At 36.8% G+C, this 18,395-nt stretch overlaps 1 protein-coding gene across 1 annotated transcript in view; it reads right to left on the minus strand.

Moving 5' to 3' along the window:
- Positions 1-18,395, minus strand: part of khdrbs3 (KH domain containing, RNA binding, signal transduction associated 3) — a 167,817-nt gene that overhangs the window by 71,778 nt on the left and 77,644 nt on the right. Inside the window, 1 exon segment of the mRNA XM_072674285.1 lies at positions 10,330-10,448. Coding sequence (XP_072530386.1) covers positions 10,330-10,448 — 119 coding nt within the window.

An 18,395-nucleotide genomic window follows, 5' to 3' on the forward strand; every position in this document is an offset into this window, starting at 1 on the left:
GGAGAACTGCATTCAGCAGCAAGAGCATTAGGGAAGTCAGGATGTTTGATGATCACCACCCCACCCCCTAAGTCCCCAACTCATCCAAAAAGTACTGGATGGACCACTGACCATCATTCCAGAGAACACAGTAGTTCCACTGTTCCACAGCTCAATGCTAGGGGGCTTTATACCCCTCTAGGCCACACCTGGCATTAAGCACAGTGCCAATAGGCTCATGTTTATCTGCTCGAGTCCTATTCTATTGGCAGCACTTTCTTTACAGGGACTAGACAAGCTGTTTTGTGTACTCTGCACATCGTGATGCCACCAGCATTGATCTGACTGTGTGTGTGTGTGTTATAGTGCTGAAGTTGATAGTATACTGGTGGTGATGGTACTGGATAGAAAAAGCTTTAATAGCACTGAAGAGATCCAGCTGGAATAATAATTCATTATGTGTGTGTGTGTGTGTGTGTGTGTGTGTTTGGGGGGGGGGGGTGTATGTAAGCAGAGTATATAATTTTCTGGACTTTATTCATTTTACGGTTTATAATGAAGTCAGAAAGTAGCCTACTGTCTTTAATCAATGTGTGTATGTGTGTGTGTGTGTGTGTGTGTGTGTGTGTAACCACAGCCTGCTGAAAATGTAAGAGAGCGAGGTAAAAACAGAACAGAGACACAAAGAGAAAGAGAGAGAGAGAGAGAGAGAGAGAGAGAGAGAGAGGGAGAGAGAGAGAGAGAGAGAGAGAGAGAGAGAGAGAAAGAGAAAGAGAGAGAGAGAGAGAGAGAGTAAGAAGTAAAAGGAGAAATTGTGAGTGAGAGACAGAGAGAGGGACTAGGGAGAGAGAGATGATTAAAAAGTCAGTGGACGCAGGTAGAAACAGACGTATGATTAATCAAAGCTCTCTGAGGGGGGCGGAGAGAGGAGCACACCCAACAGAGAAATCTTTTCATCATCGCTCAAACACCATAGCCTGAGTGAGCGAGAGAGAGATGGGGAGAGATAGAGAGAGAGAGAGAGAGAGAGAGAGATAGAGAGAGAGAGAGAGAGAGAGAGAGAGAGAGAGAGATAGAGAGAGAGAGAGAGAGAGAGAGAGAGAGAGTGGAAGAAGGAAAATGTGTTTAATTCTCAACAGCACTTACTCCTGCTGCCCTCAGCATAATCTCTCTCTCTCTCTCTCTCTCTCTCTCTCAGAACTACACTTTGTAAAACTGCTTTATAAGGGAGACACTGAAGGAGGGGGAAAGATGGAGAAGTACTAAAATACTGCAGTTTGCATCATTAAATGTGTTTGGGATGACTTGGATGGTGCTCTGACTTCTAAGACTGAACTTTGGAGGTGAGGAAAAATCTCCTTGCAGATTTCTGCAGAAACATTAAAAGAGAGCCTCCTGAAAAGAGTGGAAGCTGCAATATAGGTAATAGAGATGAAGCTCCAAACACTCAAACACCTAATATTAGAGTTGTTGAGCTAGTTTTGCTTTTCAATGACGCTGGAAAATACTTCATACATGTAATTTAATGACTGTTTAGTCTGGAAGTGAAAACAAATAGGGTCATATAGTGTCAGAAACCAAATAAGCAATTCTATTAGAGTTAGAGTCATGTAAGAGGTCATATAGCTAAATACATACAACTGAAGAAATATTTTTAAACCTCATTTGTAAAATGCAGTTTTTTAGACTCCCACATTTATTACTACCTGTCCCCTTTATGCAGGGCGGCTTACTACACACTAAGGCGTATTACTCAGTAATTAATACAAACTGTTGAGGCCTGGTGAGATGACTAGAACATGGTTAAAGGGGGTTTTGGAGGAGTCTGTCTTATTGAAACCTCAGGCATTTAGTTTGATTTGCTCTTGATTGAGCAAAGAAGAATCTCAGAACAATTCGATATCAGTCGTTCCACTGTCTGCTAAATCATTTGTGGAGCCAACATGGTCAGGTCAGACCATCCTAGCAAGTTCAACCTAAGAGCACAAGGCGTGTAAAAAAGTCTCCAACAATCCTAAAATATCCTCATAGGACCTACAGGTAGCTCTTGCCACAACTGACGTCACAGTACAGCAACCTCAGCATCTACCATCAGAAAGAGAATTTTTTTGGGATATGTGCAAGAAGGAAACCTTGCTGTCAACAACATCAAAACCATTTTTTTACATAGCTGTAACTGAACACCCCCACAAAATTAAAGAAAAGAAAAGGTGTGATTATGTAGCCATGCCTTCAACAGGATGCTTATCAGTGGTCCATTTCTTTTCTAGCTACATTAGCAATACTTTAACAAATCCATTAACGTCAGGCATGAAATGTGTGTTAGCTGGTCTGCTGCTCAGTGTTTGAGAAGAGTTGTTTAACTTGATGTTTTAAGGCCCAAAACCACTTTAGGAACCTCCACAAGACAAAGTTGGATGATTCAGAGGGAAGATAAGCATCCCCAGAAAAGCTGCTATTTGTCCAAGAAGCCTGAAATCATGTGTAATCACTGGCTGTGTGTGACTTTCACACTCGACCATCTGCAAACGTGTGTTTCACTGCACCTTTAAATTGCTGTTAACATATGGAGGATACAGAGCTCAGCCCATTCATTCAGAAACCTGCAGTCACTTTCTGACAACCAGCAGATGCGCTTTAATTATAACATCTGAACATTTACACCAATCAGCCAAAACATTAGCACCACTGACAGGTGAAGTGAAAAACATTGGTTATCTTCATCTGCAGTGGCATCTGTCAAGGGGTGGATATAATTAGGGAGAAAGTGAACAGTCTGCTCTTACTGGTGTCAGGGTCATAAACGCCCAAGGCTTTATGATTCCCACCTCACGACTCACAGCTAACACGTTGGTGAGGTCAGAGGTCTTGTGGAGTCCCCCAAAAAGTGTCATTTGTAATCCAGATTAATCTAATGACTTAAGGGTTAAATAAATATTGAGAGATAATATAACTAAACTAAGAAAATGAAAGACTTTAAAAATCTAAATCATTTATGTACTAGCCATTTTCTAACTAAACTAAATGTTCCTATAACTGTATACCAGACCCTCACAATTTCCCACTCCTCCATGCATAAGTCTTTCAGCTGAGTAATGTTTGAGGGAGTTTTTTTATAGCACAGTATAACAATATAGCCTATTTAATTCTTAGAGGTAAAGAGAAGCTGGGACATGAAATAATGACTGCCATTAGAACATAAATTTACACAAGCATCACACATAGAAATACAAAAAAAAGTATCTTCTTAGCAGAGCTCGTCTTACAGTTCACTTTGCCATCATGTTAGGACTGTTGCTTAGACATATAGATTTTCCATGGCTATGGCGTTAATGCTGATTTATTTGCCAGTCTCCGTGGTTGACCCTACAGTCGTTGCCTGTCGCTGCCGAGCTGCCACTCTCTCTCAAGATGAATTAAGCGATCAGAAGTGGAACCAAAGTGGCTGCATTTGATCCCTCTTGGCCCCTGAAGGTGGGGCTCCATCGCTTCCACCTGCTGTCACACACCACAAATTCAATTTGTCTTCCATGGCAGGCTGTCGGAAAATCGAGAGCGGGGTATTAGTGCCGAATCTTTTTCAGAAAGAGGAAGCTTTCCGGATTAGCCGTCCTGCTCCGCTGGAGATAAACCGTTTTTGTTCGACCAGAAGCAGCCAGCCAACGACGTACGAGTTTGAACACCCTGACATCCGCTTAAGACCTCTTCATTTACGCCAAATGTCACACAATCGTTCTTTTCTTTCCTAACAGTGGTGTGGAAAGGTAGAGCTATGACAGATTGAATTAGCGTGCCGGCAGAGTAACAGGCTGGTGACTGTCTTATTGTGCTGTAATGGAACTTCCATTAGAGTCTTAAGGCTACCACACGTCGTCAGCGCTGTACAGAGTCATTTAAGGCCAGAGTACAATGATAAGAACAAAACTAGATAAACACAAAAAACACACTTGTTTGATGTGCCATATGTGTGTTTGATTCACTCTTGATTCACTCCAGTTCATTCAACATTTCATTTGTCTGAACTTTCTCAGGACAACAGTGAACATTAGAATAGTGCAGTTGTAACACGCTGGCCTTTAGCACAGCTGTTGAAACTACTGGTATTTGTGCCAACACTAGGCTGATGTCCAAGCACTTTTTGGTTGAGTTCAAGCTGCTTATGTCTAAACAAAACAAAACAAAAACTCCACTCATCCCAAGTATCACATGGCCTACAGTCTTGAGACTGATAAACTCAGAGGCAGAACCAATCCAAGATTCCTCCAAGCCACATGAAGCACCAGCACAACTTTTAAAAACTGAAGCTGATGTAAAATTATTGGACCGTCAGACATGCTTGGAGGAGAATACTAACTACCAATTCTGTTACATCAACTAACAGGTGCCCTGGCCGGCTAACATCATGTTGAGTGATAGGGACGGCCATTCTACACACCCAGTGAGAGTGAGGCTAATAATGTCCTCTTGGGCTCCTGGCCATAGATGGCTGTGGCATCAAGCCTGCAATCTCCCAATGATTAGAGCACAGCATAGATGTTTATACCATTTACCCACTGACCGACGGAGGTACTGACTAACTTACTGACTAACTGACTTCCTGACACACTTATTTCTGACTTACTGACTGGTTGACTAATTTACTGACTGACTTAATGTCTGACATACTGACTGAATAAATTACTGACTAACATGCTGACTGCCCTACTGACTGGTACACTGATTGTCTGACTGACATACTGCCTGGTTCGCTTAGTGTCTAGGACACTGATTAACTTACAGACTGACTGATGTATTCACTGACACACTAACTGTCTGACTATCTTACTGACTGATTGTCTTACTGACTGACTTACTAAATATCTGACATACTGAAACACTGAGTATCTTTGACTGACATGCTGAATTACTGACCGACAACTGACTTATTTACTGACTGGCTTTCTTTTTTACTGTCTCCCTTACTGATTGAACTACTAACTGACAACCATTTTAACTTAATGACTGACAAACTGATTGACCTTATTGACTGACATATTTGCTTACTGATTAAACTGACTTACTGACTGACTAACTGACTTACAGGCTTTCTGACTGTATTTACTGAATAACTTACTGACTTACATACTGACCTTCTGAATTACCTTCTACTTCCTTCTAATTACTACTACCGACTGACTTATTGACTGACATTCTGAATTACTGACTGGCTGACGTATTTAATGACTGAATGTCTAATTTACTCATATACTTCTTGACTGACTTCTTCACCAGATCAGTACATCCAGGCTCATTTCTAACCAGCTGCTGGAAGACTGGGTGTTTGTTCTGGATGCCGATAAATATTAAGAAAAGCTCTGTATAAATTCTGTTGTTTTCACGCCCAGTGTGCACTGCAGGAAGCTAATAGTCCTGTTATTACTAAAAAATCAGCTTGAGAATGGTAGGTAATACTCTACACAGGCTGAGTGGCTCCAAGAGTCCAACAGAGGAGAATTTAGCTCATAAAACAGAAATCAGTGTGCTGCCTAGAACACCACACTCTGTAAAGGTAAAAATGAAAACACTCAATTTAATAGCAGTGCCACTGAGATACCCAGTGAAGAGTCTGACCACATAATTCAGTGGCTGAGGTGTAAGCAGATTCATTCCGAGTTGGGTTTGGTGTAAAATGGTTAATTGTAGAAAAACTTCAACTCTGATTTCTTTATGGTGGCGGTGATGGGAAATTAGGTATCAGGCATTTTATTAATTATCCAAACTCAACAGTGCTACTACCACCACCAAGTTTCCTATGTGATCATTGTAAAATAGAGGTAAATCTATAAATGTAGATTTCTTTGAGTGACTACTCTTCACAATGAATCAATTTAAAAAGAAATAGATTTCAGGCCAATGTCTTCTCATAACTAAACATAATAATACTGACCCTCTCTAGAAAAGAGTGTTACACACCAAACACCCTTTGAGTCTTTAAATCTTAATCACTTATTTATGCAGAAATTGTGACAAATTGCTAGGATTCCTCTTTAAAATAATCAAATAAATAATCAAAATAAAAGATCTAATCTGATCCAATTTAATCTGATTTCATGCATAATGGAATAATTTGATTTGATCTAAATGAGTTGAATTATTTTGGTATAATTCCACACTTTGTTCAGAAATGCACACATTTGACAGAACTAGTTACACAATTCAGAGAAATAGGAAGAAAAACAGAACTGGATTTTAAATTTTAAAACAGCCTGATTAGTTTATTAGTTTATTTTGAGAATATATGTTAATTATTATTATAATATTTGATGAATGATCCATTACAACTAATTCAGAGCATTTTAATATTCATTCCAAAAACAACGTCCAAACATGCAAATGCAATGCAAAGCAGCAAAGCTGAACTAGTAGATACTCCACACACACACACACACACACATACACAAACACACACACACACACACACACACACACACACACACACACACATACACAAACACACACACATTCATTCTCCAGAAACACCTCCCTGGGCTGTTGAGGGCCAGGTGGTTATGTGTCTGGGGTGACAGGTGTGTGGAAGAATGTGAGAATGAATGTGATGTCATGAACAAAGTCCAGAAAACATCACTAGCTGCCCTCATTTCACACCATGTGTGTGTGTGTGTGTGTGTGTGTGTGTTTAGCATGTTAACCTTCCTGGGCAAACAGGTGCCATAAACACAGTTTTCTAAAACCAAATACACACATTTGTATCTGATGTTGGGGTTGGGTAAGGCTTGTGAGCTTAAGGTTAGGGTTAGGTTAGGTATGTGAGGTTAAGGGTAGGGTTGGGTTAGGTGTGTGAAGTTACGGTTAAGTAAGGTATGTGAGGTTAAGGGTAGTGTTGGGTTAGGTGTGTGAGGTTATGTGTAGTGTTGGGTTAGGTGTGTAAGGTTAAGGTTAAGTACTGTATGTGAGGTTAAGGGTAGTGTTGGGTTAGATGTGTGAGGATAAGGTTAAGTAAGGTATGTGAGGTTAAGGGTAGTGTTGGGTTGGGAATGTGAGGATAAGGTTAAGTAAGGTATGTGAGGTTAAGTGTAGGGTTGCGTTAGGTGTGTGAAGTTAAAGTTAGGGTTGAGTTAGGTGTGTGAGGTTATGGCTAAGGTTGGGTTAGGTGTGTGAAGTTAAAGTTAGGGTTGAGTTAGGTGTGTGAGGTTATGGTTAAGGCTGGGTTAGGTGTGTGAAGTTAAAGTTAGGGTTGAGTTAGGTGTGTGAGGTTATGGTTAAGGTTGGGTTAGGTGTGAAATTAAAATTAGGATTGGGTTATGGGTATGAGGTTAGGGTCAGGGGTGTAAGGTTGAGGTTTGGGTTGAATTAGGTGTGTGAGGTTGAGGTTAGGGTTGGTGTAGGTGTGTGAGGTTATGATTAGGGTTGTTACATAATGGTTTTACAGGGCGTTAGAATGGCAGAATCTCATTTGAAACTGAATTGTGAATGAACCGACGTGCCTTTTAGCAATAATATATTCATTAATATTAGTGTAATATTAATTACACTCCCAGTGTAAATGAAATGTACACTGGGAGTTTCTGCTGGTTATTTGTGTTTAAGGATTGTAACCATAGAGAACTCACAATCATATTTTTTAATAAGGCAATTTTACTATGACATTTAAAATTTCCAAAGATATTATTTGTTTTTTGGAATTTCTGTCCCTGAATTATTAACTGTTTTAGCTACAAACGTTTCATGGCAGTAGGGATTTGTCGCAGAATTCACTTGACAATTTCACACAATGTAACAGCTGATTTTTTTTTCAAAATGAGACTCAGGGTTTTAAAATGACAGAAACAATGAGATGGCCTCGACTCGTCTGGACTTGTAGTCCATAAAATAAAAACATAAACAAAAAATGCTGTTTAAAAAGGAATTCTGCACATGTTACTGCAGTGAAATGACCAACGATTAAAATCCATTAAAACAGGTTATTATCTCTCTCTCTCTCTCTCTCTCTCTCTTATTCACCTTCTTTATTATTCTACCTCCACAAACATGTTGATGAACACCCTCGACTCACAAGGACCCTTTAAAATGCCTTCTGCTGAACGAAGAACAAACGCAATTACTTTTAGCGAAGCGAACCAGCCATTTGCACCTGTTCTTTCAATCCTTATTTGTTTTGTTTATTGTGCTTATTTATTTTTTTTCACTGATTTACGTACTCTCGTGCTCTCCTTCTCCAGCTCTGACAAGAGGTGCAGATTAGAAAGCAAAGCAAACAAAGAATCCCATTAACTGCAGGTCTGGAGAAGAGAGGAGCGGCAAATGAGACGAGATGCAGGAAGTACGCGGCATCTGCCGCTTCAGCATGATGGAAATATGGTCATATATCTACTTTGTTACACTTTGACACAAGGTCATAGACACCTTAGCATGACCTGAATGGTAGGGAGCCATCAAACAGTGTGTATACACACAGTCCCTCCCCAGGTGAGGTGGGAATTTAGAGACAGTAGGAGCTATAGAAGTTTGGGCCCGATGTGAATGTTGAAATTCCTACAACAGTGCAGACAGGAGCCTTACATAAGAACACATACGAGTACAAGGACATTGTGAACTGGGTGGTACTGACAGAATTCAGTATCACTTAACTGACTTTTATTTAAGTGAGTTGTTTTGGTTCCGTTTTTGTTCGTCCTTTTGTTTACACTCAGAAATGAAGACGCTACCAAGGGTTCTTTCACCAAAGCTCTTCATGTACATCCCTGGCTGTAAATAAACTCACAAGTCACACTAGTCAGCCAAAGTTAGCTCTTCAGAGAACAAAAGCAGTTCAACACTTTTTAATCTGATATAATGATGTTCCCTTTGTGACAATGGAGGATTTTATGTGAAGCCAGGCTTCCAGTTCAGCAGCAGTCATGCCTATTCCAGTACACTATTATTAGTGTTATGATATGATATATAATCAGTATCATGGTGGGCCAATATCATGGGCTATGAGTATATGCAGTATATATACCTGGATGGATATTTGTTTTGCATTAAAATGTTCATGGCCATTATATATATATATATATATATATATATATATATATATATTTATATATTATGCATCGTGAGCTTAAAGGTTAGGCTCGATTGGTTAATCTTATCTTAGAGGTATTGATATTTTTTTCACAGGTTAAAAATGCTTTTTATCTCATAACCACTGTTTGCAAAGATGGAATTGCATTTAATTGTTATGCTGATGATACAGAGCTGTACCTTCCTTTGATGTTAGTTGGGTAGCTGTTCTTCTCTAAAGATAATTATTTTTCTCTTGGACATCAAAGAGTGTTTTTGATGTTTTAGCAGTTAATGAGATTACTTTACTTTTGGCTCCCCTAAAATGACCAGTGAGATATGTCATGCAAAAACCTTGCATCTCCTTGTATCTTTATTTATTTTACAATGTAAGTCTGACAGCTGTTTTTTTTATATCGGGCAGAAATTAACAGGTCAGTAGACTCCTTTTTACATAGACTTCCACTGAAAGTCCATTAAAACCTTCAAGTAGTCAATGTAAAAAATCTATAGAAATGACTGCTGGTATTCTATGTTTGCATCTCTATTGGTCCATTAATTTCTACGAGAACTAGAATAAAGACCAGCTGTCAGACTCACATCATGTAAATAAACAAATATAACGGAATATACACAATTTGGAGATGGAAATGTTTTTTACATTTTTCATTTTAGAAATACAAGGCCTTTTTTTGACTGTTGCCTTTCAATGTACACAAGATAAACTTGTTTCTGGTTATCTTATTTACTACTACGACTACTGTAACATGTGTCTTGGTTCAGTCATTCTGCATCTGCACAGCTATAGACAGAGCTTTAGATAGTCTAAAATGCTACAGCTTTACTTATTGGGGTAAAACGTAGGATCATATCACATCTGTTTCAGCATCTTTTCATTAGCATTCAGTTTAAACTGCACTTTAAAGTATTGCAGCTCGTTTCGGGTTGATCCTTTAGATAGTGGATATGGCTTATCTATACATATCTTCTGTCCAACTTATCAGTCTTAACAGTCCCTCAATCAAGGCTAGTTAAAGTTAAAGAGCCATCCGGCACGCTCAGTCGCTGCTCTGGGGCTTTGGAATAGTCTTCTATTTGAGATCAAATGTGCATCTTTCTCACTTTCTGTTAAGTCAAGGAGTCAAACGTGCTTTTATTCTCCAGCCTTTGGAGATAGCTTAAGGTTTCAGGTGTTATAGAGACCATAATTAGATGAACACAAGGCAAACGATCAAAGTTACGACAATGCAGGTGCTTTAAGTTTCTTTAAGTGCGTAAATAGGTTAAGGAGGACTCATCTGTACTCACTTTGGGGAACTGTTTGACAGGAATCAGCACTTTCTGACCCAGTTTCATGTTCTTGTTTATGACGACATCAATGAACTTCTCGTCCTCTTTCTCTTCGTCTTTCTGGATCTTTTCAATTTCTGCAAAAAAACAAGGAAACGGAGAAAAGGAGAGACAGAGAGAGAGAGAGGGAGAGAGAGACACCAGGGTGAGTTAGTTAGCCAGTCAAACATTAGATGGGAAGTCTCTGAACACAATTAAGAAACAATAGATGTTTATCTGTCCACATATTGGCGTTAGTGGAGCTGGAATAATAGCCCGGGCGTTTGCCAGTTGTCAGTCACGCTAACAGTATTTTAGCTGTTCACTGAACTGTGAAATGAGCTCTCTTGGTCACGCTGTAATTTAATTGGATGTGCTTCTAATCGTATCTGATAGGTATCTCTCAGGGTTATTTCTGGCTGTGCGATCAGAACGAGCCTCCAGGCGACTCCAGGAGTGGGTCAGGCGACAGACAGAGGGGTCGCCTTGAGGTTGAGCTCCAAGTTAGAACCACGTACGTGTCTTTCTTTTTTTAGCGACGAATGCCATGTGGTCATGGCAAACAGGTCTGATTGTCACGTTGTTATTATGTACATAGTGCTCAATACCAAATGATACCACAAAAACATGACAAAACCAAACAGAAACCACACTCTAATGCCTCAATAGTCCCCATTCTTTTGTCCCTTTCAGTCCATTAGGGACACATTTCACTATAAGATCTTTGACAAGTTCCAACAAGTGGACACCCAGTAGAAAGTAGTAGTAGAAGTCTGGGATCGTCCTAGACGAATACAGTTTCTTATAGAAATAAATGGATTTAGTTCCTGATCAATCTGCATCTAAAGACCCTTTGGTAGCCAAAGAAACCGTGATCTGCCACTGCTGTTGGTTCATCATCCACGGCTTTGGTCACAAAAGTCGGCTAATTATTTATGCACCATTTCACTTTAAGACTGCAATCTTCCATATTCCTCTCTAATAAACATCCAGTAAAAATGTCCAGTCAACAATAAAAAAGAAAAGTGCTGAACAGGCAGTAATCAGCATGGCTGGAATCCAGTCCAGCAGATGTTATAGCAGAAGAGCTGAGAGTAGAAAACAGTGTCTATCAGTCACTACACACTACTTTGAACACCACCTCATTAACATCTAATATGTCGCAGAGCACTTCACAAACAATTTAAATATGAAAGAGCTCATTAATAATCCTTACTACAGACTAAAACGTCATCCATGTGGGCTTATTGCAGTTAAATATTATATACAGCTTTTGCATTATTCAAAGGAGGCCTGGGACACGCAATGTAAAATTGAAACCTCTAACCCAATCATCCAAATTGAAGCCAATTATTATATATAGAATTAAAAACATTAAAAAAGTAAACTGAAGAGAAGTGAACTGAATAGAATTAAACTGAACTGAATGCAACTAAACAAAATTAAACAGAACAGATGTGAACTGAATTGAATTTGACCACACTGAACCGAAAGAAACTGGAGTAAATGAATGTGAACCGAAAATGAAACTGATTAGAAATGAAGTGAATATATTTGAAATCGAAGAGAACTAAACTGAATTTACTGAATGTACTGAAACATGACTGGAACTAAACTGAAGTTAATTAAACTGAAGTGAATTACAATAAACTAAAGTGAACTGAAATAAACAGGACTTGTTTTGATTAAATTCTATTTAACTGCATGTAAACTGGTTGGATCTGAATTTAAACAAACCGAATTGAACTAAACTGAATTATTTGAAATTGAAGAGAAATCTACTGAATTGAACTGAAATATACATGGAACTGAATTACACTGATTTTAACATTTACTCAATTAACTTAATTTGATCTGATTTCTATGTAACTGATCTACAAATTAACTGATTTGACTTGTATTGAAACAAGCAGACCTGACTTGAACTGAACTCACCTGAAGAGTGAATTCTTTTAAACATGGTGCTACATATTCTGTAAACTTTAGGCCAGAAAATGCAGTATTTAATATTAATATGTTTGCTTGCTCATGCTAATAAATAGGCACTACAGCTCTTTCACCCAGAGTCCAGGCTTCAGTCTGTACCCAGACAAAGGAGGTCACGGATGAACCGTGACACTGGTCCACACACATCTTTTCAACATTTCCCTTTCAAATGGCTGCTAACAAGCGGAACAGATGTGGCAGTAAAGCCAATGCGGCTCTCTACGGCTTAGGTTGATCCACCCGGGGACCACTAGCTCCCTCATTTCCTGTCCAAATGCAAGATTAATATTTAGTCAAAGCCACATGTCAGCCAAAAAAAAAGGCGTTCCTCTCTCTCACTGTTCCATTCTCAGCCTCTCACCTTCCATTTTCCTCTGTGTGAGTGTGAGTGTGTGTGACTACTTGTTCTACTTAAAGAGAGCATGTCCTGGCTCCATGGTTCACTGCATGTCTCATTTCAGGTTATGGGTCCAGGTTCATGTAATGACTGTGCCAGCAGAGCAAAAATCAAACACCAGCTTGGTCTCTTCACTGTGCCTTTAGATTGGCACCAACATATGACCTTCATCAGTATACTTCTCTCACATAGCTTAATGACCAGCATCTGGGATTCATTTCTTGGAGCTTTAAATCTTGCATACCTTCAAATAAATGTACAAACGCTGTCAGTATCATTGGCCAATTCAGCTTCATTGGACAAGTCTCAGAAAATCTGCAGATCTCCCACATTCCATCATCAGTCACTGCTACATCTCTAAATCTTTCCTCTGCATGGTTTCAGGGATTCTGTTTAACCTCCCTTAAACTTGCTCTGCTAGATCAGATAAGATAGCACTTTATTGACCCCGAAGAAAATTGCAGTCTAAACTAAAGTGTTGCTGACCAGAAGAGGATGGGTTTGCCTTTTTTAGACTTTGTTCTTTACAGTGGTTCTTCTAGATGCTTTTAAGTGAGTTTATCATTTTGAGCCCTGGTTCCTCTTAGTGGTCCTCTTTGCCAATTGCCATTGCAATTGAGTATTGGTTCCACTTGACATCTTGGGTTAATGCTTTTTAAATTGAGTTAGATTGTAATACAGTACCAATACCTTCACTATAGTACAGTTTCAGCTCTTTTAATTGAGTTATAAGGTGATATAGTACTTATACTTTCACTATAGTATAGTTTATGCTTTTTAATTGAGTTAGATTGTGATACAGTACTCATACATTCACTATAATTTAGTTTCAGCTCTTTGAATTGAGTTAGATAGTGATATACTACTCAAACTTCCACTATAGTACAATTTCTCTCTTTTAATTGAGTTATAAGGTGATACAGTACTAAAGTTTTTGTTTTTTATTATTGAGTTAGATTGTGATACAGTACTCATACTTTCATTATAGTACAGTTTCTTCTCTTTAAATTGAGTTATAAAGTGATACAGTACTCATACTTTCACTATAATACAGTTTCAGTTCTTTTAATTGAGTTAGATTGGGATACAGTACCCATCCTTTCAGTATAGTACAGTTTCTGCTCTTTTAATTGTGTTATAAGATGAAATAGTACCCATATGTTCACTATAATATAGTTTTGACTCTTTTGAGTTTTTTCTTTTGAGAATGTGATACAGTACAGTAAAGCTGAATTAAGTCAAAAACAAATTGCTGCAACTTGCTAAAACAATGACATAACGCCACAAACGTGTCCACTATAATACTATGCTTACAGCATACTGACCACAGGCTGAGATTTAGTTATGGGCCGATGTAAAATTCTTGTAACTGTTAAATCTAAAGAACAAGTTGTGAGACTCCGGCATCAGTCCCACACTCACACTGATTCGTTTGATGGGTTTGTTTCTTTCCAGAGTGCAGCAGCATCCTCATCCTGTAGTCAAAACACATTAGAGCCATATTTACAGCTACAAAATGCATGCAGAGCTGCACCAGAAAGCAGTAGGGGGATTCTGTGCCATCTGTGTGAGATGTGAGTAGTGTGTAAGTGTGTGTGTGTGTGTCAGTGTCAGATAAAATCACTTAAGAGTGAGAGAGAGGGTCTGAGACTTAGACTACTGCATTTAAAATTCATAAGCTGGTCAGATGAAGGGATTATGGTTTGGACAGAGTGGAGAGGTGAAGTGGGATGAGGGGGCTGAAATGGTCCATTAACTCCTCTAATTTCACTTCCTGCTCAGAAAGAGAAAGAGGAATCCAGCCGTGGATCAGAGGCTTGCTCCAGAAACAGCCCATTGCACCACAACTTAGGGTTATAAACACACTCCAACACAACCTGGCATCCCAGACATTTTGGTTAATAAAGCATTTGGCTTCTTGTAAAGTTTCATCATTTCAACATTTCAGTGTAAATTCAGAACATATTCTATTCATAGTTTAAATAAATGCTCCAGTCAAGCCTTAAGTTTGGAATATTTTATTTATCAGTGTGATTACATATCAGTCACATCAGGGTTTTTACTTTTTTAGTTTTGAGAATCTTATAATGTTTTCTATAAAATTAGTGTGTGTGTGTGTGTGTGTGTGTGTGTATAATTGTGTGAGAAACATTCTAATATCATGTCTCACATTTTCAGAACATTCTTGGAACATTATTTCTGTAATGTTACAGGCTAAGCTTTAAGCTTTTAGAAATACTGCTAAGTGTCCTTACAACAATCTCTGTTAGATGGGAGCGCAGTGCTACCTAAATAACATCTCATAAATATCAGCTTCAGACAGATGTTCTTTTTATTATTATTATTATTTTCTTTGTGGTCTTGATCAGTACTTACATTTACAGATTTTGTGTATAAATCAACAGTTTCAGTTCATGGGTCTGAAGGCTTCCTCTGTTTAGTGTAAGTGCAGGAGTTTGCTGAAGCACAGAGGCACTTCTACTTCTATATACAGAAGAGCAAATTACTGCCTGCAGCTTTCTCACAGGTCTCTGTGAACTTAACATTACATACAGTAGACTGAAGGAAGGAAGGCAGGAATGTACATTGTTTCTAATTTATAAAAAAACTGCCAGCCAGCTGTTCCCATTTTCAGTTCTTTTCCTTTGAGAACATTCAGAATGCAAGTGGGTGTAATAGCTGCTGTAATCAACTAAAGCTGCTGATGTTAGGAACCGTTTGTTTAGGTATTAGTCTTAGTTAGATCTGCATTAGTGTGCTGTGTTTGTATGTCTTTTGTCATTTATGTACCGTATGACCTAACACTGCTTTATTAGGGTATACTGGCATGCTATGAAAGGGTTGACTATGCTATGAATATGAATGGTATAAAACTTCATTCTGGATATTAATGTTATTAGAACTTCATTCTAGATATTAATGATATTAGAACTTCATTCTAGATATTAATGATATTAGAACTTCATTCTGGATATTAATAATATTAAAGCTTCATTCTGGATATTAATGTTTAGAGCTTCATTCTGGATATTAATGTTATTAGAACTTCATTCTAGATATTAATGATATTAGAACTTCATTCTAGATATTAATGATATTAGAACTTCATTCTGGATATTAATGATATTAAAGCTTCATTCTGGATATTAATGTTTAGAGCTTCATTCTGGATATTAATGTTTAGAGCTTCATTCTGGATATTAATGTTATTAAAGCTTCATTTTGGATATTAATGTTATTAGAGCTTCATTCTAGATATTAATGTTTAGAGCTTCATTCTAGATATTAATGTTTAGAGCTTTATTCTGGATATTAATGATATTAGAACTTCATTCTGGATATTAATGTTTAGAGCTTTATTCTGGATATTAAAGTTATTAGAACTTCATTCTAGATATTAATGTTATTAGAACTTCATTCTGGATATTAATGTTATTAAAGCTTCAAACTGGATATTAATGTTATTAGAGCTTCATTCTGGATATTAATGTTATTAGAACTTCATTCTGGATATTAATGTTATTAGAACTTCATTCTGGATATTAATGTTTAGAACTTCATTCTAGATATTAATGATATTAGAACTTCATTCTGGATATTAATGTTTAGAACTTCATTCTAGATATTAATGATATTAGAACTTCATTCTGGATATTAATGTTATTAGAACTTCATTCTGGATATTAATGTTATTAGAACTTCATTCTGGATATTAATGTTATTAAAGCTTCATTTTAGATATGAATGTTATTAGAGCTTCGTTCTGGATATGAATATTATTAAAGCTTCATTTTGGATATTAATGTTATTAGAACTTCAGTCTGGATATTAATATTATTAGAACTTCATTCTGGATATTAATGTTTAGAGCTTCATTCTAGATATTAATGTTTAGAGCTTTATTCTGGATATTAAAGTTATTAGAACTTCATTCTAGATATTAATGATATTAGAACTTCATTCTGGATATTAATGTTATTAAAGCTTCAAACTGGATATTAATGTTATTAGAGCTTTATTCTGGATATTAAAGTTATTAGAACTTCATTCTAGATATTAATGTTATTAGAACTTCATTCTGGATATTAATGTTATTAAAGCTTCAAACTGGATATTAATGTTATTAGAGCTTCATTCTAGATATTAATGATATTAGAACTTCATTCTGGATATTAATGTTTAGAACTTCATTCTAGATATTAATGATATTAGAACTTCATTCTGGATATTAATGTTATTAGAACTTCATTCTGGATATTAATGTTATTAAAGCTTCATTTTAGATATGAATGTTATTAGAGCTTCGTTCTGGATATGAATATTATTAAAGCTTCATTTTGGATATTAATGTTATTAGAACTTCAGTCTGGATATTAATATTATTAGAACTTCATTCTGGATATTAATGTTTAGAGCTTCATTCTAGATATTAATGTTTAGAGCTTTATTCTGGATATTAAAGTTATTAGAACTTCATTCTAGATATTAATGATATTAGAACTTCATTCTGGATATTAATGATATTAAAGCTTCATTCTGGATATTAATGTTTAGAGCTTTATTCTATATATTAATGTTTAGAGCTTTATTCTGGATATTAAAGTTATTAGAACTTCATTCTAGATATTAATGATATTAGAACTTCATTCTGGATATTAATGATATTAGAGCTTCATTCTGGATATTAATGTTTAGAGCTTCATTCTGGATATTAATGTTTAGAGCTTCATTCTAGATATTAATGTTTAGAGCTTCATTCTAGATATTAATGTTATTAGAACTTCATTCTGGATATTAATGTTATTAAAGCTTCAAACTGGATATTAATGTTATTAGAGCTTCATTCTGGATATTAATGTTATTAGAACTTCATTCTGGATATTAATGTTATTAGAACTTCATTCTGGATATTAATGTTTAGAACTTCATTCTAGATATTAATGATATTAGAACTTCATTCTGGATATTAATGTTATTAGAACTTCATTCTGGATATTAATGTTATTAGAACTTCATTCTGGATATTAATGTTATTAAAGCTTCATTTTAGATATGAATGTTATTAGAGCTTCGTTCTGGATATGAATATTATTAAAGCTTCATTTTGGATATTAATGTTATTAGAACTTCATTCTGGATATTAATATTATTAGAGCTTCATTCTGGATATTAATGTTATTAGAGCTTCATTCTGGTAATTAAATTAATGTATATAAATTTAATTTTATAATTTATATTTTTTCTATAAACCTCTAAAAACCTTGGTTTCATGTTATTGAAATGGTTTCATATTATTGAAAACATTCATTGCAAACAGGTTGAACATCAGTAAAACTGCATTATGATACTATGATACTGTGTCCATATTGAGCAGTCATGGCTGGTGTGCCTCCTTGCACGTGACAGTAAGAAAAATGACAAACGGCGGGGAGAAAGAAAAATTATAACACCAGTGACCCCTGTGGTGGAGAGACCCTGACAGCTTTCCAGGGTTAAGCGTTAAAAACAGAGTAAACAAAGGATGTGTCATACATCTAAACTAATACAGGTCAGCCCTCGACAGCTCCGTGAGAAATGCTGGCCACTTCGAAGGACAAAATGTGGCTTTCATTCCTTTTCTTTTTCATTTTTTATTCAACCAGTATGTTCCTCCTCTCCCAAC

Source organism: Salminus brasiliensis, chromosome 2, assembly GCF_030463535.1.
Source record: "Salminus brasiliensis chromosome 2, fSalBra1.hap2, whole genome shotgun sequence".
Classification (NCBI taxonomy): Eukaryota; Metazoa; Chordata; class Actinopteri; order Characiformes; family Bryconidae; genus Salminus; species Salminus brasiliensis.